The sequence below is a fragment of the Micromys minutus genome, assembly GCF_963924665.1.
Source record: "Micromys minutus genome assembly, chromosome: 1".
NCBI lineage: Eukaryota > Metazoa > Chordata > Mammalia > Rodentia > Muridae > Micromys > Micromys minutus.
In genome coordinates, this window is record NC_137969.1 from 85,165,215 (window position 1) to 85,189,228 (window position 24,014).

At 40.7% G+C, this 24,014-nt stretch overlaps 1 protein-coding gene across 1 annotated transcript in view; it reads right to left on the bottom strand.

Moving 5' to 3' along the window:
* Positions 1-240: 240 nt before the first annotated feature.
* ACBD6 (acyl-CoA binding domain containing 6) overlaps positions 241-24,014 on the bottom strand; it is a 119,611-nt gene continuing 95,837 nt past the window's right edge. Inside the window, exons 7-8 of the mRNA XM_080915063.1 lie at positions 12,856-12,886; positions 241-492 (exon numbers count right to left, since the gene is read on the bottom strand). Of these exons, the coding sequence (XP_080771189.1) occupies positions 338-492; positions 12,856-12,886 (186 nt within the window). The 3' untranslated portion in view covers positions 241-337. The remainder of the gene's footprint in view (positions 493-12,855; positions 12,887-24,014) is intronic.

Sequence of the window (24,014 nt, forward strand, 5' to 3'; positions counted from 1 at the left end):
GAGACAAGGAGGGAGGAGAAGGGAGCCATGTCTAATATTGTGAAATATGATCTGTCTGCTTTTCTCCCCACCTTCCACAGCAGTGATAAATTTCAAAGCATGCTCGGCAGAATTGGATTATATTATGCATAGTACACATGTTCATCACCAAAACCTGTACTCCCCCAGAATGTATGCATGGAGAATGAATTGCTGAGACGTCAAAAATCCCAGTTCCTTGAACTGATTTTATTAGCCAATGCATACCAAAGATGGGTGGTAAAAGAAGTATTATTTTTGCAGTTTCTTTTATCCTGGAAGTCCTATTCTGCCAAACTGTGCTTCTCTAGGCTTTGGATCAAGCCTTGCTAGCTCTGTGCCGCTGCAGCACCAGAGAGACGGCTTTGCAGCCTGTCACCTCTTCTGGCAAACAGCCGTCTTGGTCTCGAAGAGTGGGGTCAGCGCCAGACTGGAGCAGCAGCTCCACAATGTCTAAAAACTCGCAGGCAGCAGCTGCAAGAGAAATTGACAAACATACAAATGAGTTTACAGTAGGTCAAGGAACCGTTCCATGTAACAGGAATAGCAAGTGCCAGCAGTGAGGAGACCTACACACTGCCCACACTCATAGTGGCCGGAGGACGCTCAGGCCTTGAAGCCATAACAAGCCTTAAGAAACTGTATCTTCTTCCTCGTGTGGAAATACTCAGTTCTTTTGTAAAATTGTGAGACTTTTGACTCTATTTATTTACAAGGAGAGAATAATAGGAAAGAATAAAAATGCAATGGCTTTATGTTGATCTATATTTTCAAATAATAATAGTTGGGTAACACGCTAAAAGGCTAAATATATTGCATCAAATAAAACCATTCGTTTTGGTTTTAAATAAACACACACATACACACATAATTGAATTTAGGTTGAAAAAAAGCTGGTCTAGTAATTAGAACATCACTGAGTGAAATCTTGTATGTAGGTTTGTATATTCAGATGTACGTGCAGGTGTGCTCTTCTCTCTCTCTCTCTCTCTCTCTCTCTCTCTCTCTCTCTCTCTCTGTGTGTGTGTGTGTGTGTGTGTGTGTAGGTCAAAGTTCAATGGTCAAAGACCATTGCTCCACACAAGGGTCTCTTACTGAACTTGGAGCTGGCTGGCTAATAAACTCCTGTCTCCATCCCTCAGAACCGGGAGGAGATGTGCATCCCTGCATTTATGTGTGTGTGTGATGGGGCCTGGACTCATTTCCTAGTGATTATTCAGCAAGTGTTTTACCCAGAGTCATCTCCCAGCCCCTAAAATCCTAAGAGGAGAGAAAAGGCACTACTTGGGTCACTAAGTCTAAGGCACAGGAGGAGAGACCCCCACCTCAAATATCAAGACCTGTGATGAAGAAGGTATTGTTACTGCCCCAGGACAGACAAACAGACCAAAGGTTAGAGCAGACAGCTGTCTATTCTTTGGTAGATATACAGAAATCAGATTTATGACAAAGCCAGTACTATAAGCAAGGAGGAAACCAAGACCTAACAATTAGATGGCTCTGGGATGACTGAGCTAAAGGCAAAAGCAGGTGTTGACACCAAGTGAATCTTAATGGCAGTGAACACACAAAGGATGAGCAGGGGAGGCCTGGTGCAGGAAAAGCACCCTTAGATCTGGGCAGTCACTCTGGACAATAACTTGTCATTATAGGTAGTCCCTAAATACACACCCCTCTGATGAAGGATCTGCTTCTAGTGATAGTCTATAGAGACTTTTCTGCATGTGTTCCTCAGCCAATATTTGAAGAATGTACATATCAGCACCTTTCCTGATGGGTATCAAACGCAGATGGCTTAAATGCTCATGAGCAGTAACATGTAGAAACAGTCACTGTTCATCTGGAAGTGAAAACTAAGGAATTCCAACCTCATACACCACTGGGTTTATCTCAAAGACATAATGTTGAAGAATTAAAAAAAAATCAGAATAATGCAATTTAGAAGGATTCTATTTAAAGAACTATGTAAAAACAGACACAATTAAATATTATCACTTAGACATACAAATATGCAGTGAAACTACAAAAGAAAACATTTATATAAAACCCAAAATAAAGCTGGGTAGGGTGGCACACACCTGAAATCTAGCACCTGGAAGGCAGAGGCAGGAGGGTCAAAGGCCAACCTGCCCTGCACAGTGCATTCTAGGCCGGATGGAACCACATAATGAGACCCAGTTTCAACAAAACTAAACAAAAACTGAAATACTGCAATATTGGCAATCACCATGGTTACGGGGGATGGGGCACTAAGGAGGGGCGTGACTGGAGAGGCACACAGGAGGACTCACCAGATGGTACTGGTGATGTTCCTGATTCTTACGCTGGGGAGGAGAGACATTTTCTACAGCTGCAATTCCCCTTGTTCAGACATTTTACAGTCACTTTTGTGGTGTAACACATCATACAACAGCAACAAGCCTTCTGAGAAAAGGCACAGAAACTATGGAGGCAGACTCCAGACTGTTTTACTGAGCAAATGCCGCACCAGTCCTGCAAGAATCCAGCTGAGGTTCCTGCTCTGAGCATTACTTATAAACACGTCAATGGCCAACTCTAGTGTAAGGGGATGAGGAAGTGCTGTGCGGGAGGGACACTGCTCAGGTAGAGGGGAGAGTACTTGGCCTTTCAATGCTGCCCATGGCTTCAGCTGCTCACCTCCTAGGCCGAGGAAGCTCCCACTACTTCTACTTTGCAGTTTGCTTTTTGAATCATGGCCTCACTGTGTGGTCCTGGATATCCTGGAACTTATCATGTAGACCAGGGTGGTCTTGAACTGAGAGATTCATCTGCCTCTGTGGGCTGAGGGCTGGATTAATGGTGAACACCACCAGGCTTTATTTGGTTATTTTAGGATGAATTTTGTTAGCAGCCCAATCCGCCTATAGCAGATGTTTATGTTGCTTTGTGTTGATTGCTATGTACAATGTGACGGTTTCAAACTATCAAACCAATTTGGACGCCAAGCCGATACTTCATGTGTGTTTGGGTATATTCTACTTGCTAATGATCTTGAAAAGTGTTCTCTATTTTCTGAAACACTTTCTGTACTTTTCTAGATGCAGAGCCACAGATGCAAAACCATAGAAGGAGCCTTGTCTGTTCTTACTTCCTGCCTCTTCTCACCCAAGAACTATTACTATTTATTGCTGGGGTTGAGGCTTATCATGGGATGAGATGGGAGCTCCTGGTCTTTCTGAGTTGGTTACAGTCCTTGATCAGCTTTCAGAGGTGATGATTTCTGCATCTCCCTAAATCTTCAAGCCAGTCAAACTGTTATGTGCACGTGTACTGTACCATGGAGTAAGCTTTCCAACAGAGGAGTGAGGTACCGTCTCAGGATTCAGACTCAGGAGCAGGGGGAGTAGGGCTGTAGGAATTTAATCCCATGGCTAGCTGACTGCAGCCACCCAACTAAGGAAGCAGTACTTGCGCTGTGTAACTGTCCCCTAGCATGACAAGTGTGAGTGAAATGTTAGCTCCAGTCTAATTAAAAGTGAGATTAAGCTCAGTATTTCAGAGCAGAGGTGTAGTGTACATATACCTACATAAAAGGGATTTTATTAACAAGCACCTGAGGTTTATGAAAAAGACAGACCCACACAGAAGCACAAACAAGCAGAGAGGGAAAAAAAAGAGAGAGATTGATTTAAATGATAGGATCCTACCATAAAACCACCCAAGTTAATTTTATGCTGATAGGAAGGGGGCATGTTAGGGGCATGGCGGTACCTGGGGAGACTGGCCCACACAGATGCCCAGCAAACTGCTGTTGAAGAAACCGACCTGGACCTCCAATCACACAGTGAGTTAGCTCAGTGCATGCTTCTGTTTTGTTTTTTGGTTATCCTCTCTATCTAGAATGATGCCTAGAAGTTAGAATCTACTCAAAATTCATTCACCTTTTGCATCTTTAGAAAAATCACAGGTCACAAGCCAGAACGTGTAATCTGCTCATATTTTCAAAACAAAGGCAAAGAAGACGAGAACAGAGAGGGGGACCAGTGATAACCCACCAGATTAGCAAGGGGCCGTATGGGTGCCCACACTGTGCTGGGAAACACAGAACAGTCGGAAGGCCATGCTGGAAAAGCCTGAGCCAGCCTACAGGGACCGCACAGTTGCTGAATTTATGGTACCCTGGGAACCCCTATTTGTCAAGTGCCTTACAGGCAGCCCTGACACTGGCCCAGGTGAAGATGAATTCCCATTCAGAGCAGTGAGCCTTCTGACTCCATTAATCCTCGGGGTTTTGATGATGAATTTCTTTCTTTTTTATTTTATTTATTTTCACTCTAATTCCTCCTCCCACTGGCCTGTAACAGGACGGAAGGAACAGAACAGATGGTGCTTCTCGTGGAAGCCTGAGGGATCATGAGGATACAAAGCCGGCCCACTCTGCAATCACATGACCACACGTGCAAGGAAAAGCCTTGATTTCCCCTGGGAGACACAGATGCAATGATATTAGTATTCCCAGTGGAGGAAAGGGAGGGGAAAGCTAACAGGCCATTTATAAGGAAGACCACACTTACTGTAACAGACTCCAGCAAGGACCACTGTTAAACACAAATAACAGGAGGAACCTGTATCTGAAGACTCAAAACACTTAGGTAAAATGTGGGGAAATAAGGGTTTGAATATGTTTCCACACAAAGACCATTTAGGACGAACTAGTAAAGACATCTCGTAGTACAATGATGGCCTCTAGTTAACCTGCGATTGGCTCTGACCCAGTTTTAATCGGAAGAAGCCAGGATTTACAACCTGCTTAAGGATGGAGTTTGACAACTGCTATAATCAGAAGAGCTGTCAACACAAGGACAGCTGTCAAGCTCAACCATAATTCATAAAAAGTAATAGCCAAGCCCCTAAAGACCTCCCAACACTGTCTGCACTCACTGTATTTAACCACACTTAACAGTTTTATGAAAATTCCAAGAATAGGTAAAGGCCCTAAAACCAAAAAAAAATCAACAGTCACTGAGCAACCACTAAATAAAAAGGATTAAATAACATTAAATGACTAAGTGCTCAACAGACTCCTAGGCATCTAATAGGTGCTTAATAAATGATCATTATTATTATAAGATGGCTCTGACTATTCTAAAAGTATCTATTACAAGTCTAGTAAACTAGTAAAAAAATAAGACTAAAAGTGAATTACTCTAAAAGTGATTATTAATTGATCTGAAAATGTTTTCATAAAACATTCCTGAGTCGTCAGAACATCTTAGTTTTATATATTTTTAATGTCAAAATGTCTGGCTAGTGTTATTATTTTAGTGTTTAATTATGTTGACTGTAACATATGGTTATTTGCTTAGTTCTTTGCACAGTAATTAATATAACCTGAGAGACAGAACTAGAGGGTGTTTCAGTAGATGTATTTTGGGCACGATTTGAATTAAGGATCATTTTTATTAATATCTAATGTCCCAGTGAACAGAAAGATTATAAAAGCTCATAGGATATTAGTATGATATGTGTTTACTTATGGTATAGTTGTGGGTATTGGCTTTGCCTCACTGACCAAGGAGACCAGTGGGAAGGGATTTCTCTGTTTTATTATTCCTGTCAAAGGTTACTTTTCAAGCTGGATGTGATGGTGCTTGCTGGAATTCTAGCTCTTTGGCTGGGCAGGAGTATTATGAGTTTGAAGCAAGCCTGAGCTACATAGCAAGTTTCAGGCTAATGCCGGCTATAGAGTAGGGCCTTGTTTCAACAAACAAGACAACACCCCCTCCCTCCCATCCTCCTTTCTCTTTAATTATCTTCCAGAGAATAATGTGAGTTCTCTCTGGCGCTGCAGTTGTGCATGGGAGTAGAAAACAGGAGTAGATGTGGAACCATTCATCTTGGATATACAGTGACTCTGCTCTTGACAGCTAGATTGTTGACAAGGTCATAGCACCTTCTTAGTTGCCAGATTTTCATCCAACAGTGGGGAAACAAACACCTAAGCTTGGCCATTTGTTGGGAAAACAAAAGGACAGACCAAGCAACACTGCTACCCCATCTCTACACAGTCAGCTCTGTCTCTGTGTAAGCTTTACTAGGCTACAAAATACATACATGACAGCATCAGTCATATATATATGTTTTCTTAAGATGAATCTACTCATGTAAGTGTACATACATTTTATCACATCAGTATAAGAATCCCAGAAGCACCCCTCCTAATTTTACCAAGCCATTTTTGCTAAATTAATCATCCCCTGTGTCCTGATGCTGGAGTCTCTCCATTTTTGACTTTTGTGTAACAGAAAGTTCATGCATTCTTGGGTCCAGCATCTTGAGCTCCGAGTGTTTTGTGAGAGCTCCAAGCTGCATTCTTATGGCTGTAGCTCATTCTCAAAACGAACAGCACCCCTCTGAGAAAACACTTGAGGTACCACAACCATACTGTCTCATTCCCGGATCTGAAGAATCCAGTGCTTTACCAACTTGAGAAATTATCAGTGCATTTTCTTTTTGTTGTTGTTTGCTTATTTGAATCAGGGTCTCTCTATGTAGCCCTGGCTGTCCTGAAACTCACTATATACCTGCCCCTGCCTCCTTAGTGCTGGGATTAAAGGCATGTGCCACTGCACTCTGCCGATAAATATTTTATACACTGATTCCCCTAGAATCTTTCTTGGAACATCGATTAGAAAGTTCTCGTTTCACCTTTAAAAAAACTAGCTGGACAGTCATGACATACACTTGATCCAGCACTTGGAAGTCGGAACAAGAACAGGTAGATCTTGGAGTTTGAGGCCATCCTGGCCTATTGAGTGAGTTCCAGGACAACCAAAGCTACACTAACGATGAAGGTAGAGGAACTGGAGGGATTGCTCAGTGGTGAGAACACTGGCTGTTGTTCCAGAGGTCCCGGATTCAGCACCCACATGGTGACTCACAACCATCTGTAACTCCAGTTCCAGCGAAACCGACACCCTCTTATGGCTGTTGTGGGCACCAAGCAATGGCAGAACACCCACACACTTAAAATAAAATAAGTCAAGAGAGGGGAGGAGAGAGTGAAAATGAGTGAATGAACGTGGTATGATCCAAGCACAGGCAAGCGAGAAGCCACATTCCTGGCTTTTTATCAGGCCCCAGTTCAGTGTTTCTCAACCTTCCTAATGCTGCGGCCCTGTAATACAGCCTCTTTAATACGTTTGTGGTGACTCGAAACCATAAAATTATTTTTGTTGCTATTTCATATCTGTGATTTTGCTACTGTTATGAACCATAATGTAAATATCTGATATGTGGCCTCAAAAGGGTCGTGACCCCCTGGCTGAGAGCCACAGCTCTAAACTCTACCTCATTTCTATCTCTTCCTCCCTGTCCTGCGTTTTTGGTGACTTCTTACAAACAGCTTTCAACATGCCGATACTCCAACACATTGACACGCTGGTTTCTTTCCTTTTCCTTTCACTATTTGTGCTAACTCCACACTTTAACTTAACCACTGTAAAGTTTCTACATTTGTTAAATTTTTTATTTAAACTCTATTTGGTGCTGGGCATGGCAGTGCATGCCTTTAAACCTAGCACCCAGGAGGTAGAGGCATGTGGCTCTCTAGTTGCAGGTCTACAGAGTGAGTTCAGTCAGGGCCACACAGAGAAACAAACCCCCTCGATTTGGCTCTTTTACACCTATGCATTCTTGTGCTGTTGCTTCCCTGCTTACAATTTTTCTCTAGTAATTTTTATCCAATAGTTTCACTAAAGTCCTTTAAGACATAAACCTGGGCTGGGGAGATGACTCAGCAGGTCATGCCACCATGCCTGATGACTTGAGTGAGGAAGGGAACCAACTGCAAGTTGTCCCACATGTATGTTGCATGTGCACACCCTCTCCCAATAGCTAACTGTGAAAGACTGAACCCTGTGTTTACTGCACCCTTGGACGTGCACGTGACTGTAGGCTGTAATCTAAGGAACTTCAGAGTGTCCCTTGGGAGAAGTTAGCACTTAGGTGCAGGGAGATGGTTGCCAGTACAGTGCATGCTGAACACCAAGGGGGCCTGAGTTCAGAGCCTTTGCATCCATGCAAGAAAGCTGGGTGCAGTGGTGTGTGCCTGTAATCCCAGGGCTGGGGAGGTGGAGACAAGATGACCTCAGCTGGCTCTAGCAGGACTGGTGAGTTCCAGGCTCTGGGGGCAGAGAGGAGTGGGGAGTGTAAACATCTCTGTCAGTAAGTGAGGCAGGAGAGGACAAAGCAGACCAGCACACTCACCTTAGTTCCTTAATCTGGTGATTTCCCAAACAATCAAGAATATACATTTGAACTTTAAATTTGTGTGAAATAGGGCTTCCCCCAACTAGACACTGGTCTGATGTAGATAATTGGTTTTTCTTCTTTGCACTGTTAGACTAAATCAAAAAAATTTTTAAACAAAACAAGACATGTTTATCTTTTAAAGCTTTTTTAATGAAAAAGTCACTAAAAAGTTTGTAAAACTTAAAAAAATATATACATATAACTTTAATTTTTCATAATTGAACTCCATATTCACAAAAATAAAATCAAGAAATACTAAAAACAGCAAGTTTTTAAAAAATATCCAGTTCCTGTGTGTGAATGAAACAGACTGTAAACTTTCAGTAAAACTGTGTTCCTAAATTAAAGTTATGAGTGGACTCATAATAAAACTGCAAGATAATCTTCCTTATGCAGTTTCCAAATCCTGGGAATAAAAAGCACTTTAATCACTCCCATCATGGAGTAAAATGTCCTGCTGTCCTGATGTACATTCTTTTGTACCCTGCAGGGGACCTGGACACATGGAGCAAAACTTGCTCCATCAAAGAGCAGTCACCGGACACCGAGTTCATCACTTTACCCTCCTCCTGGAAATATTTTTGATCCGGCCTTTTTACAGGTCAGTCCATCAACAGGGGAGGAATTGGTGGATCTGCAGCTCTCTCCCTTGGCTGTGTGAGAACCATGACTGACTGTGATCCTCTGCAGTGATGTCAGCCTGTTCATACTGTGTCCTCCAGACTCTCACACGTTTATCTTTCTAGTGTCGAGCTCATTATATTGCCTATGAGATACATGGCTTTGAATTTTACATCTTCTTCCTCAGCCTGTAGAGACGCTCAATCCCAGGAATGTATTAACCAGCCTGGCTCTTTGTATGTGTGTGCTCCCATGATTGGGTTTGTGCATATGTACACACATGGTTGTGTGTACATGTTTATACATGATTGTGTGTGCATATATAGGTGTGTGTGTGTATGTGTGTGTGTGTGTGTGTGAGGTGTTCCCATGAGTCTTGGGCATTTGCAAACTTTGCCCAGTTGGCTGTTTGAGGAGGCTTAGGAGGTATGTCCTTGCTAGAGGAAGTGTGACATTGGGGTGGGCTTTGAGGTTTCAAAGACTTGTGCCATTTTGAGTTTGCCCTCTCTCTCTGCCTCCTGCTGATGATCTGAGATGTAAACTCTTAGCTGCTGCTTGAGCTGTCTGTTGTCTGCTACCTCTGTTCCACCGTCACGGACTCCAACCCTTTGGAACTGTAAACCTAAAACAAAGTCTTTCTTCTATAAGTTGCCTTGGTCAGAGTGTTTTAATCACAGTAATAGAAAATTAACAAGTGTGTATGTGGGTGCTTGTGTATACATGACTGTGATTATGTGTGCACTCAGGTACACATGCATGAATGTGTGCTTGCACTTGTGGAGGCCAGAGGACAACATTGGTGCTTTATTCAATCATTCTCCACATGAGTCACAGCTGCTGGCTTCCCTTCATTGCTGTTTTGTTTTTGTATCAGGCACACGACATTCCACAGGATTAATGTAGGATTTTAGTCTCTCTAATGATTTTTTTTCCTATTTCTTGATCATCACTCTACCATCTTGATAAAACTTACCAGAACTGCCTTCTATTTAAAGTAGCTAAATTCCAGTGATATAGGTAACATTAGTTCTACACAGTTTTCTTTTACTGACTTTTTCTTGGTGGTGAATGTATTATGAGGTTCTTACATAGTAATGGTACAATCCTATTACTATATTTCGAATTTACCTAAGGATTCTATCATAGAGCCTGCTAACATTTACTGCATAAATAGGAGACATCAGACACTGTCTCGAGTACATTACATAAATTAACCTCTTATATTCTCAGACTTAGTCTGAGGCCATGGTCCCTGTCTTACCAAGTATAAGTAGTTAAACAGTCTGCACAGAGTCAGCAGACCTAGAATGCCACACACAAGTCTGACTTAAAACCAAGAGGTCTGAACCACTTTTGTAAACTTAAATTGAGTGTTGACTTTTCTCACAAGCTTTTTATTCATCTGAATTACTGAATTGGGTATTTCACCTAACTTGGAAATGTAGAAAATCATACGAGTAAATTTTAAAACCTTACACCATCCTTCAATTTCTGGGATGAACTCACCATGATTATGACATATCTTTGTGTCTAAGGTACAATGATGGTTTCATTTGCTAATATCTCCCTTAGGATTTTGGTATTTATGTTGAAAAGTGATTTGAACTCACAAGCCTCCTTCCTGCTAGTTTTACTACCTAGGTAATAGCAGGTAAACTCATAAATGTGCAGACATGTCAGTCTTCATTTTTTATCTGCTGTACATGAACTGCCAACAGCTAGCACTGCAGTCTGGACGCCCGGTGATCCAGCGGTCTCACAGCACCTAACAGATCTGAGCCCGACACTAACCCTAGCCCAGCAGTGTCAAGACTGTTTCTGAGAGAGCCGCAGGTGGGCGAACCTTAGCTTCATTAAACACTGATGGCTGGATTGTTTTCAATAATATCATACACAATAGACTCTGAACTATATCTGCCAGTATTTTATAATTTATGAAACATGTTAGTATCTTTTTATTTAGCTGAATTTATTTGATAAGAGCCATCCTATTATTTCTACTTTACAGATAATTTTTATACATTGTTAAAGTAAAGATAATCAGTAAAAAAATAAAAATTAAGAATGAAATTTGTTTTCTTTATTCATGTTTAGTAGTCTCCTTTTGTCTGAGAGAAAAACTTCAAGAAAGTGAAGACAGGACCATGCAATACACACATATGCATGAGCATGTACACACATACACATGAGCATGTACACAATGAGCATGTACATACACATACGCATGAGCATGTACACACACATACACATGAGCATGTACACACACATACGCATGAGCATGTACACACACATATGCATGAGCATGTACACACATGCACATGAGCATGTACACACACATACACATGAGCATGTACACACACATGCACATGAGCATGTACACACACATGCACATGAGCATGTACACACACATGCACATGAGCATGTACACACACATACACGTGAGCATGTACACACACATGCACATGAGCATGTACACACACATACACATGAGCATGTACACACATGCACATGAGCATGTACACACACATACACATGAGCATGTACACACACATACACATGAGCATGTACACACACATGCACATGAGCATGTACACACACATACACATGAGCATGTACACACATGCACATGAGCATGTACACACACATACACATGAGCATGTACACACACATACACATGAGCATGTACACACATGCACATGAGCATGTACACACACATACACATGAGCATGTACACACACATACACATGAGCATGTACACACACATACACATGAGCATGTACATACACATACACATGAGCATGTACACACATATACACATGAGCATGTACACACACATACACATGAGCATGTACATACACATACACATGAGCATGTACACACATATACACATGAGCATGTACATACACATACACATGAGCATGTACATACACACTGTATATATATAATATGTATATGTGTATATATACATGCTTACATCGTTTTCTATTTCTCTACACACAGCAGTAAGTCATGAAATAACATTGTAGTGCGCTATACTCACAATCTGTGATGCTATGAGGTGACTCGATGTCCATGTGACAGGATAAAATGGGGCAAATGTTGGAGGTATCAACCTAGCTGTCAGGTTGCTACCAAAGAGTCATTTGACACATGCACTGTGATCAGCTGCTCTGGTAGCTGAGACAGTACCAAGGGACGGATGCAGGAGCAGTGTGGTATACACCGCTTGCACAGGTCAGTGGAAAAGACGAGTCATGTCCTAGACTGAAGGAGTAAGGACGACACGAGTCTCTCATGCTACTCAGAACAGCAGGTAATTTGAATCTATTAGCTGTCTTCTGTAGAATTTTCTTTCACGTTTCATACTTTTGGATTATAATTGACCATGGCAACTAAAACTACAAATAGTAAAACTGCAGGTCAGGGGTTCAACAAGTCATTATTATTTTTTTAATGTGTGGTGTGTGCGTTATGTGACGAGGGCCTGCCCCGTATGTACACATGGAAGCAGGGGTCAACGGTGTCTTCCTCTATCGAGTTCCAGCTTTTATTTTGAGACAAGGTCTGCCACTGATCTTTCTGCCTTTGCCCAGGGCTCAGATACATGCCGCTGTGCCTGACTTTGTGGGTTTTGGGGATCTGAACTCAGATCCTTGTACTTGCAAAGGGAGCACTTTACCTACTGAGTTATTTCCCCAACCTCAAGACAGTTTGTTCTGCTTTGTTTTTTAATAATAGGGGAGAAATTAGATTCTGCAATAACAAAGATTAGTATCCTGGTTGTTCCTGACAGTACCAAGAATGAAATAATAAACTTTGAGCAGTGGGTGGAGAAGCCTCCGTTGCTGAGGACTGCTGCATTTCTATAAGCTCTACCATATGGGCTTAGATGGGCAGATGAATTACTGTTAGGATCTGACCAGTAGTTCAGAAACATCTTACCATAGTGAAGAGCTGTCTGACCTTCATTGTCCTAGAAGAGAACAAAAACAGTGACTTTAGAAAGGACCAGCAAGTACATAAAAGTGCACAAAATACTATAGACATGCAGGGCACCAAAGTTCTAAAGGTTTATGAGACACAGGAAAAACCCTTGTTTCTCTGCACCTCACAGTCACTTGAGGACACAAGCAGCAGCTACAGCAGAGGAAGATACAGCAGATGTGGAGGATTCAGTCAGGTGTGGCAGCCTGGTCACTGCTTTAGAGGAAGAAGAACTCACAGTGTAGCATCTACCCTGGACGCTATTACACGCTGATTTCTTTTTTATGTATGAGTACACTGTTGCTATCTTCAGACACACCAGAAGAGAGCATTGGATCCCATTACAGATGGTTGTGAGCCATCATGTGGTTGTTGGGAATTGAACTCAGGGCCTCTAGAAGGGCAGTCAGTGTTCTTAACCACTAAGCCATTTTTCCGACCCTAGATGCTGTTTTCTAAGCATCAACCCAAATCTAAGGAAGCTGTCACTTTTAGTAGGGTTAATATCTTTTAAAAAAGTTTACAAATTCCAGGCTAAAGACGTTAGGCTTTCTAACTAGATCAAACACCATAAAGATAGGTGATTTTAAAGTATGCAAAGTTCCAGAAGTTAAGAACACAGCCTCCCATAGATCACACAGAAGAGTGAGGTGTTCCAGTTTTTTTTTTTTTTTTCTTTAAACCCAAGCTATTCTAAACACGTATGTAAAACAATGGGACAGACGGCTACTTCTAAGCAGTGTTACCTCCTACACTGAGAGCAGACTACAGACAGAATACACACAACAAACTAGCAGAGGCACAAGGGAGGGCAGAGGTCAGCAGCTACCTTGAATGCAGAGCCTGTGTCTGTGACAACTGTTCTACCACAGAGAGAATGATGGCTGAACTAATGTCACACTGTTAAGTACCCTGTACCCATTTCCACTTAATATGGGGCTGGGGATTACCTCCAAAACTTTTGGCTATGGGCATCTCTATTTAAGCTTCTAAATAAAATGCAAGAAGCGGCCAGGGAGAAATTATTTACTGATTTGGACAGTGAGAAAGAAAGAAAACATGTCATTCCTTAAGGGTTTTCTTAACACCTAGCAACCCGCAAGGATGGCAGCTGGTGAAGGCAGGGAAATAAGCATGGGGCAATGTAGTTTGTTGTCTTCCTAGAGACTGTGTGTGTGCTTCTCAGAGGACTTAACAGTGAGGTATATGTGAGTCAACATCGGAAAGAAAAACTGGGGAGGGGTGGGAAGGGTGCATTTGTCTGGGTGCCACAGTGGCTAAGTTTGGAATGTCTGCCAACAATCACAGAGAGAATAAACTCTAAGAACAGTAAAATATAGGACACAGCACCCAAAAATAAGGAGCACAGATGGTCATTGGTGTGGTCTGAGTGAGAACTGTCCCAACAGTTTAGGCATCTGCAGTTTTAGGCATCGTCTAAGGTCCTCCATTGCTGCTGCTGCTTGGGGAGGCTTAGGTGGTACAGTTATCTCTGAAAGTAGAAAAAGTCTTTACAGCATTTGATATGCTCTCTGCTTCACTTTCATTAAGTGAAGTACTGAGTCTCAGCCTCCTACTCCAGCTGCTCCAGGCTTACTCTGGGCCAGCCCTCGATGACGGCCTCTAATTGGTCTGGAGCCGAAAGGGTGAGTATGTTCTGTCCTTTGTGAGTTGCTTTGGGTCAGGGTGTTCTACCACAGCAGCAGAACAGTAACTGATACAGTCATGTGTTCCCAAACCAAGGGAAAGAGTGGGAGGGGAGCTGAGGTATCTGAACAGGGTCAGAGCTATGCCAATGTGGAGCCGGAGTCTTATGCCAGAGAATTTGATCTAGTCTGGGTATAGCTAAGGGCGACTAGAAAGAGCAGAACTAGTAAACCAGCTGAAGACTCAAATCCACCTTTCTAGTTTTCAGTTATCAGGCACTGAAAATGACAGACAACTTGATGGGCCATAGATACTCACTTTCAGTCTCAGTACAGATGCCTAACAAAACGATGATTCCAGAAAGAGTCTACTACGATCTTATGACTCTACTTTTTCCCCATCATTAAGTTTTTCACATTGTTCTCAGACAGGGCATACAACTGTAATTCCAGAACTTGAGAGGCTGAGGCAGGGCTGCTTTATGCTCTGGCTCAGTCTGAGCTACACTGTAAGTGCCAAATGAATCGGGGATAAAGGATGAGATTCTGTCTCAAAAAAGGGGGCTGGGGCAGAGGGGTAAGATGGGTTTGCTGGTGCAAGTCTTTAATCCCAGAACTTAGGAGGCAGAGGAGGCATATCTCTGAGTTTGAGGCCAACATTTTCTATATACTGAGTTCCAAGCCAGCCAAGGCTACATAGGGAGACCCTGTCCAAAAAGAACAATAACAAACCAACCCTGGGGATTAGGGAAGGAGAAAAGGAGGGGCAGTATCTTGCTATTTGGGCAAACTTTCATGTTTAATTACTGTGTTTAATCATATCAAAAGTTCCAAGTTCACTTGGAAGAGAGAATTAATTTCTTTTAATCTACAATGAATATAAATAGATAACACACAGTCTTAGGGCTTCGATTGCTGTGATGAAACACCAAAAGGCAGGCTGGGGAGGAGAGGGCTTATTTCATGATTTACATTCTCAGAACTTGACTAATAGACTGATGAGTTCATTAGCCCAGAATCTAGGTTTTACACACACACACACCAGGCACACTCACACACATGTTCACACATGGCAGGAAAGTAGAAGGGAATGTGTAGTGGGAAACTGGTAACTGTTAAGAGCAGATAGAACAAGAACGGTAAAAAGGACACATGAGCAGAGCACACCACGGCACACGTGTGTGCAGATGTCATAATGTACATAAAGCACACCACGGCACACGTGTGTGCAGATGTCATAATGTACATAAAGCACACCACGGCACACGTGTGTGCAGATGTCATAATGTAGATAAAGCACACCACGGCACATGTGTGTGCAGATGTCATAACAAAAAGACAATGAAGTGGAGGCTTCGTTACCACCTGTGGCAATGTTGGATAGTGGCAACTTTTGGAGGTGGGCCAGGTGAAGAAGTCATCTGAGGTGTGCCTCCAAGTGAATTCTGGGCCCTTGTTCCCTTCCTTTCTAAGAAACCTTGTTGCTTCTGGGCTGCCATTTCCTCAAGCCCAGGACCAGATGGTTTTAGTGCAGAATTCTACTAGACCTTCAAAAAAAGCTGACACAAATACCCCTCAAACTATTCCATAAAATAGACACAGAAAGCACTCTACCTAATTCATTCTATGAAGCCACAATTACTCTGATACCTAAACCACACAAAGACATTGAATTTTAAAGAAAGAAAACTTTAGATCAATTTTGCTTACAAATATCAATGCAAAAATATTCAATAAGATCCTCGAAAACCGAATCCAAGAACACATCAAAACCATCATTTACCACAATCAAGGCTTCGTCCCAAGGATGCAAGGTTGGTTCAACATAGAAAAGTCCATTAATATAAGTCTACTATATACCCACACTCAAAGGAAAAAAATCACATGATCATCTCATTAGAAGCTGAAAAAGCATTTGACAAAATACAACACCTCTTCATGTTAAAAATATTGGCGAGATCAGGAATACAAGGCCCATAATACCTAAACATAATAAAAGCAATATAGTGCAAGCTAACAGCAAATATCAAATTAAATAGAGAGATAGTTGAGGCAATCCCATTAGAACCAGGGACAAAGCTGCCCAGTTTCTCCATATCTATTCAATATAATACTCAATGTTCTGGATAGAGCAATAAGACAACAAACGGTGATCGAGGGAATACATATATATGACCCCAAAAATTCTACCAAAGAACTTCTACAGCTGATTAATAAGTAAGCAGAGTGGTCGGATATAAAATTAACTCAAACAAATCAGTAGCCTTCCTCTATACAAATGATAAATGGGCTGAGAAAGGAAATAGAGAAAAAACACCCTTCACAATAGTCACAAATAATATAAAATACCTTGGGTAACTCTAACCAAACAAGTAAAAGATCTGTATGACAAGAACTTCAAGTCTCTCAAGAAAGAAATCAAAGAAGACCTCAGAAAACGGAGAGATCGCCCATGTTCACAGATTGGTAGGATTAACATAGTAAAAATGTCCATTCTACCAAAAGCAATATATAGATTCGATGTGATCTCCATCAACATCCCAACATAATTCTTCAAAGACATGGAAGGAGCAATTCATAATTTCATATTAAAAAAAAAGATAGCGAAAACTATTCTTAACAATAAAAGAACTTCTGGGGAAATCACCATCTCTGACATCAAGCTGTTCTACAGAGCAATAGTGATTAAACAACAACAACAACAAAAACAAACCAACTGCATGGTACTAGTAGAGAGACAGACAGGTTGACCAATGGAATGAAATTGAAGACTCAGAAATAAAACCACACACTTAAGTTTGGGAAATGGTTAAGAGCACTGACTGCTCTTCCCGAGGTCCTCAGTTCAATTTGCAGCAACCACATGGTGGCTCAGAACCATCTGTAATGGAATCTGACACCCTCTTCTGGTGCATCAGTTACAGTGTACTCACATACAATAAATAAATGCTTCTTTTAAAAAAAATGGTGCTGGCCTAATTGACAGTTGGTAGGTAAAATAATAAAAACAGATCTATATTTGTCACCTTGTACAAAGCTTAAGTCCAAGTGGATCTCAACATAAAACCTGATACACTGAATCTTATTGTTTTTATTTATGCTTTTGTGTGTGTCTATGTGAACTGTATGTATTCCACATGTGTGTAGGTACCTACCACACTTAAGCTGGAAGAGGACACCAGAACCCTGCATCTAGAGTCTAAGGAGGTTGTGAGCTGATCATTGTGGGTGCTGGGAACCAACTCAGATCCTCCAGAAGGGCAGCTGAGCCATCTCTTCAGCCCCACCAGAAATGATTGTATACATGTATATAAAAAGTTGTGATTTAATTAAATTATAAAATCACATACAGGATGATACCACCTGGTAATTAAAACGTGCATGTTTCTGTAAGAAAACGAAGAAGTAATGAGAGGTTATCTTGGGGACTAAAACAATGTATGATTATAATTTTTCTTCATAGTCGTTATTTAGAAAAAATTTAAATTCTACATATAAAATTTGAAAGTTTCTATAAAGCCACTTGTATTTTCTATGAATTTAAATACAATGTGTAGGTGCAAATACCATCCAGTTAACTAGTTGTTTCTAATACAAAGCCAACTAGACTGTTATTTCTAAATTAATAACTACTCACAAGCATGAGCACAATAGCGGATCCCCACCTCCTGATCCATTCCTGGTCTGATGTATTCTGTAGGCCACCATGACTAATTTGACACTTTTGAGTTCAGATGTTGCAGGTTGAAGTGTCTTAGTGCTTAATAAGAGATATTGAGATTTTTTTCCTTTTAACCTAAGGCACATGGCCACCTCGAAATCAATTAGACCAAGGGCATGAACATAAGAACCATGACTCCACTCATAGAATTGATTGGCAAAGGGGGACGGGAAGATAGAAGACCAACTGGGCTGTCTTGTAATCCTATTTTCTGCCTTCCAAAAGTATTAGAGAAAAGAAGTACTCTTAAGAAAGGAATTTTCTTAAACTTTGAATTGTGTGTACGTCTAAGCACCTTATATCTAAGGAAGAGAGGAATTTGGGTGAGATGGCAAAGAGTTATTTTAAGCTATTCTTTACCTAATTGTAGTCTTTAGGGCCTCAAATGTAAGTTGTTCTTTTATCTTTTTCTTTGTATATCTAGCAAATAATAAGCACTAAACATAATCCTTACGTGAACTTACTTGGAATCATTATGGCCACTAATACATAGCCTATTTAGGTTTTTAAATCACTATTAACAATTATTTTAAATCACTCATGCCATAATAAGCTATTATAATTATGAGGCTCAAGTAAACATTATTTACATCTATGTGTTAAAATGATTGTAGACTAAAGCATAACCTCAGAAAAGGAAACAGCACCTCAAATGCTGGTCTTTACAGCCGTTCTGCTTTAAATATATTAGAAAGAATAAATGGAATTGAATGTCAGGAATGAGTAAGTGACAGTTCTTACTCATTTGGTTTACAACTTATATCAGCTAATTTTTCTAGATTTAAATTGATTAAATTTTTTGGTTGTTTCATTTCAAATGACCACACCAGAAGGAAGCAGTTTGTCATAGTTATTTATGCTTTTCCTTTCTGTTTTAGCTTAAGAGAAATGTTCAAATTTAATAAATATGGAGTTATTATAAAGAACAGCCAAATCTATTCCAATACATTAGAATTGGTCACATGTTTGAAATCTTTGTAACAGATGATACATTAGGGTAAAATAAAACTACTCAGTTGAATTAAAAGTAAACAAAAATAACAGAGTAATGTTAAAATGAATAAAAAACACCAATGTCTAAAACTAAAACTACAAAGCTAGAAGAGCACATGTACCCAGTGTGCGCTCATCCTCCATTCCCTGTCCACATGGATAAGATCCACACGGAACAGAAACGAATGACAAGTATGACTTTGAATACCCACACTCCCAAATAAAAAGAGAATGGACCCATCATGTGCACAATTCTTACTTACCACCACTTTTAAATGCTGAAGAATCATGAAAGCCTCTTTTTATCTGGCTGCCCTCTCCTCTAGAACAATGCACCTATAGAACACTGCACCTAAAGTACACTCATAGAACACTGCACCTATAGTACATCATAGAACACTGCACCTATAGTACATCATAGAACACTGCATCTATAGTACATCATAGAACACTGCACCTATAGTACATCATAGAACACTGCATCTATAGTACATCATAGAACACTGCACCTATAGTATATCATGGAACACTGCATCTATAGTACATCATAGAACACTGCATCTATAGTACATCATAGAACACTGCACCTATAGTACATCATAGAACACTGCACCTATAGTACATCATAGAACACTGCACCTATAGTACATCATAGAACACTGCATCTATAGTACATCATAGAACACTGCACCTATAGTACATCATAGAACACTGCACCTATAGTACATCATAGAACACTGAACCCATAGTATATCATAGAACACTGAACCCATAGTACATCATAGAACACTGCATCTATAGTACATCATAGAACACTGCATCTATAGTACATCATAGAACACTGTACCTATAGTATATCATAGAACACTGCACCTATAGTATATCATAGAACACTGCACCCATAGTACATCATAGAACACTGCACCTATAGTACATCATAGAACACTGCACCTATAGTACATCATAGAACACTGCACCTATAGTACATCATAGAACACTGAACCCATAGTATATCATAGAACACTGCGCCTATAGTATATCATAGAACACTGCACCTATAGTATATCATAGAACACTGCACCTATAGTATATCATAGAACACTGCACCTATAGTACATCATAGAACACTGAACCCATAGTATATCATAGAACACTGCACCTATAGTACATCATAGAACACTGCACTTATAGTATATCATATAACACTGCACACACAGTACATCTCTCCTACAACTCTCTTTTAAAAAATAATAGAGAATTTTGAGCTTTTTCCACTCTGCACTAAAACTCTTGCCAATATCGTTCATCTTTTTCTTGGTGAGTGTGTGTGTGCGTGTATGTGTGTATTTGTGTGTGTGTGATTGTTGGTTATCTTCTGCTCTTTGAAGTCAAGGACTGTGGCATACTTTGATAGACTCAAATTTCTTTCATCCCTTCTCTATAGCCAAAACTGCATAAAATAAAAAAAAAGTTAAATAAGATTAAAAAAAAATAAACTATTTGTCAGAAAATCAGTTTGACTGACTTTCTTGGGCTTTGGCACTAAACACCTGGCCATAGGATCTGGGTACAGAAAAAATAGCAGATAAGGACTGTGTTAAACATGCTAAAAATAATGAATTGATCACTTTATGGAAGAATTTCAGCTGGGCTGAGAAGGCAACGAGAGATCACGCGTTGCCTTTATAAAACACACTGGCATGGAACCCAGGTCCTGTGGAAGAACAGCTATGAGGGAAGGACTCTAGCGAGAGACTACTAGGAATGTTGCTGTGAAGGTAGAGATGGGAAAATGGTGGGGATTGGGGGGAGGGAGAGGGAAGGACGAACAAAAAAGTGTGGAAAAAAAACATAGGTAATAATGTTATTTTACATATATTTAAATTTACCTATAATATCTATGCATGAAAATTGTGTGGGTATACACACATGTATTTTAAGCTACATTATCTGGAGTGATTGCACTCACCCCCCAAACTACAGATTAACAACAACAACAAATCCAGTACCAAGTGTAGGAAACCTTGAGAGTTATTGATCAGAAAGTCCAAGATACCCTCAATAATATAGATGATTGCTGTTACCTTTGGTTGCTTCCCAGAGGCTGAAGGTAAGTCCCTATTGTTGACAACACCATGCACATTAGATCTAATAGGAATTGCGGAAATCCATTGGATTTGACCTAGAAGCCTCTTCCCCGAGGACTAGCCCTCATACATAATATCAGGAATGATGCAAGCTGCCAAAGGAGAAAAGCAATCAATAGTTTTTTCCAACTATAAATGCTTATAAACCACAACACGATGAGAACAGCAGGATATTCTGGTGCAATAGCGGCACTTACAGTGGTAGAGACCAACGAGCACGTAAGTGGACTTTACCCACCTTGTAGGAAGGAATTCATGCCTTGTACTGTAAACTTTCCCAATTACCCATGCGTGGCTGGTGAGACCAAGGGCTCTAAAGGAGAATCTACTATTTCAACTTTAAGTCAGTATAACTTCTAACCATATTCTAAACACTTATTCTTATATTCACAGAGAAGTGCAGCTCTGCCCTCTCATCAAAGAAGCTTCTTTTTGCAGCGGACAGAGCCTGTTTCAAAAGCCATACTGTACTGGGTCAAAATACAGAGAACCACTGGTCATTGGAGTGCCTGCTCCCATTTCAACACATTTACAACATGGTCCCTAGACCTAAGGCAGAAGAGGAGGCATAAAAACAGAAAGAGCCAGAGGACCAAAACATCTGTTGCAACAAAAACAAACAAGACAAGAAAAGGAAAGAAAAGGAAAAGGGGCTCAGTGGAAAGCCAGACACCAGGATGGACAGTAAAATAACTGGGCAACAAGAGAGAAACTATTGGAAAGCAGGAACCCAGATTGCCTGGAAGCGGAGATGCACTGCACCATAAGGAAGAGGAGACGGCAACCAGTCATCTTTAAGACAACAGACATAAGAGCTTCCCAACAGAAAATGAACAGCCACCTCAACACTCCTTGACTCCCTGTCCTGGGGTGTCTTCTTATAGGACTGACCAGTAGGCACAGGGGGAAGAACATCAGAACATTTCCTTAAGGTCAGATTAGCAGTCTTTAGGTGGTCTCTTTCATAGGCATCTACACCTTTAAATACTGAGTGTACACAAAGACAGGCTTTATGTTTGCTGTAACAGTGCTGTGCCTACAGTGTAGGCACCCAGTAACTATTGAATGCATAGATACACAAAAGAAAAAGTGGTGAGGGTAATGTCAGAGCCACTAATTTTTTAATATTTCTTTTTGGGCAAATTAAAAATAAAACCTTGACGGTAACAATGCTGGCAGCAGCTAGTCTTTTCCAGAAAGTAAGTCACTATCCGGAAGCGGAGGGAACTGCTGTGAGCTCCAGTCTTGGCACCGACACCTCCCTGCTCTAACCCGCCAGGGTGGGGAGATTAGCTCTGGGACTCAGAGGGGTTGAGAGCCATGTGAAGGGTCAGGAGAGCAGAGAAAATAAGAAGTGAGGAGTTAAGGAGATGGGTGGTAGCCTGTGCAATAGGGAGGTGGGGGCAGAAGCAAGGAGACCTCTAAGTTGAGGCCTGGGCCATATAGTGAATTACAGCCAGGCCAGCAAGATCTATAAGTGAGACTCACATTCATTCTCCCTTCCCCCAATCCCCCCCCCCCACAATTAAAAAACAACCAGTGAGTTATCTACCCAGAAGTACAACCCAAGGTGCTAAGGACCCTGGTTCTGATCTCCAGCACCACAAACTATTAAATGATGAGGAATTAAGTTAAAATGTGGTAACGGTCTAGAGAATTATCTGGGTTTGAGGTTTACACAGGAAGCACAATCAGACATGTTAGTGTGCACATGAGTTAAAATGAAGCAAGATGAATGTAGGTAGAGTTGAGGTGCCTCACAACCCAGGCCTAAGACTGAAGAGTGTCTGCATGCACTAGATATATAGAACAGACTGCAGACAGGGACAGAGAGCCTGCACTCAACAGTAAACTCCATGTCATCAATCTTTATATACAAATACTGCATGTTTCTTGACAGTTACATTTTACAGCCTTCTAAACATCTCTAAAGACACATTAAACAATATATGAACAAGTAAAATTCACACTGGCTTCTTTTGCTCCTCGACTTTAAAGTTCTCAGTTAAATGTCATGATGATATTTTTAAACTACATTAGGATGCTACAAAAACAATATCCTTTTTTTTTTTTTTTTAAAGAAAGAAGATTTTATTCTGTCTTACAGTTTCAAAGATGTCAATCCATAGTCCCATTGTTTGTGGCCATTCTTGCTGAGGCAGAATACCCTGGTGACAGTCACATGGCAGAGCAAAGCGGCCAGCTTCACAGTAAGCATGAGAGACAGAGACACCAGAGACAAGACACAGTCCTCAAGGACAAGCCTCCATCCAGGTAGATTCCACCTTTTCTGTTTAAAAAACTTATTTTATGTCTTTTATAGTTAATGTTTCTTACGTTTCTTCAGCTATAGTTAAAGAACAAAACCTTTTTTTCTTAAATTAAATTCTCACCCTTTAATATGTTTCTCTGAATCTAACCATAAAATATATCTTTATTTCTCAAGTCCTTAACCTGTTGGGATGCATTATTAAATCTGTGCTCTCCTTGTCCCCTCAATAAGGCATAATTCTGACACAACCAACCAGCCTCTTTAACAGCAGAGGAAGCTATTTTTTTTTTGTTGGTGTTGTTGTTAAAGACTTATTTATTTATTTTGCATATGAGTAC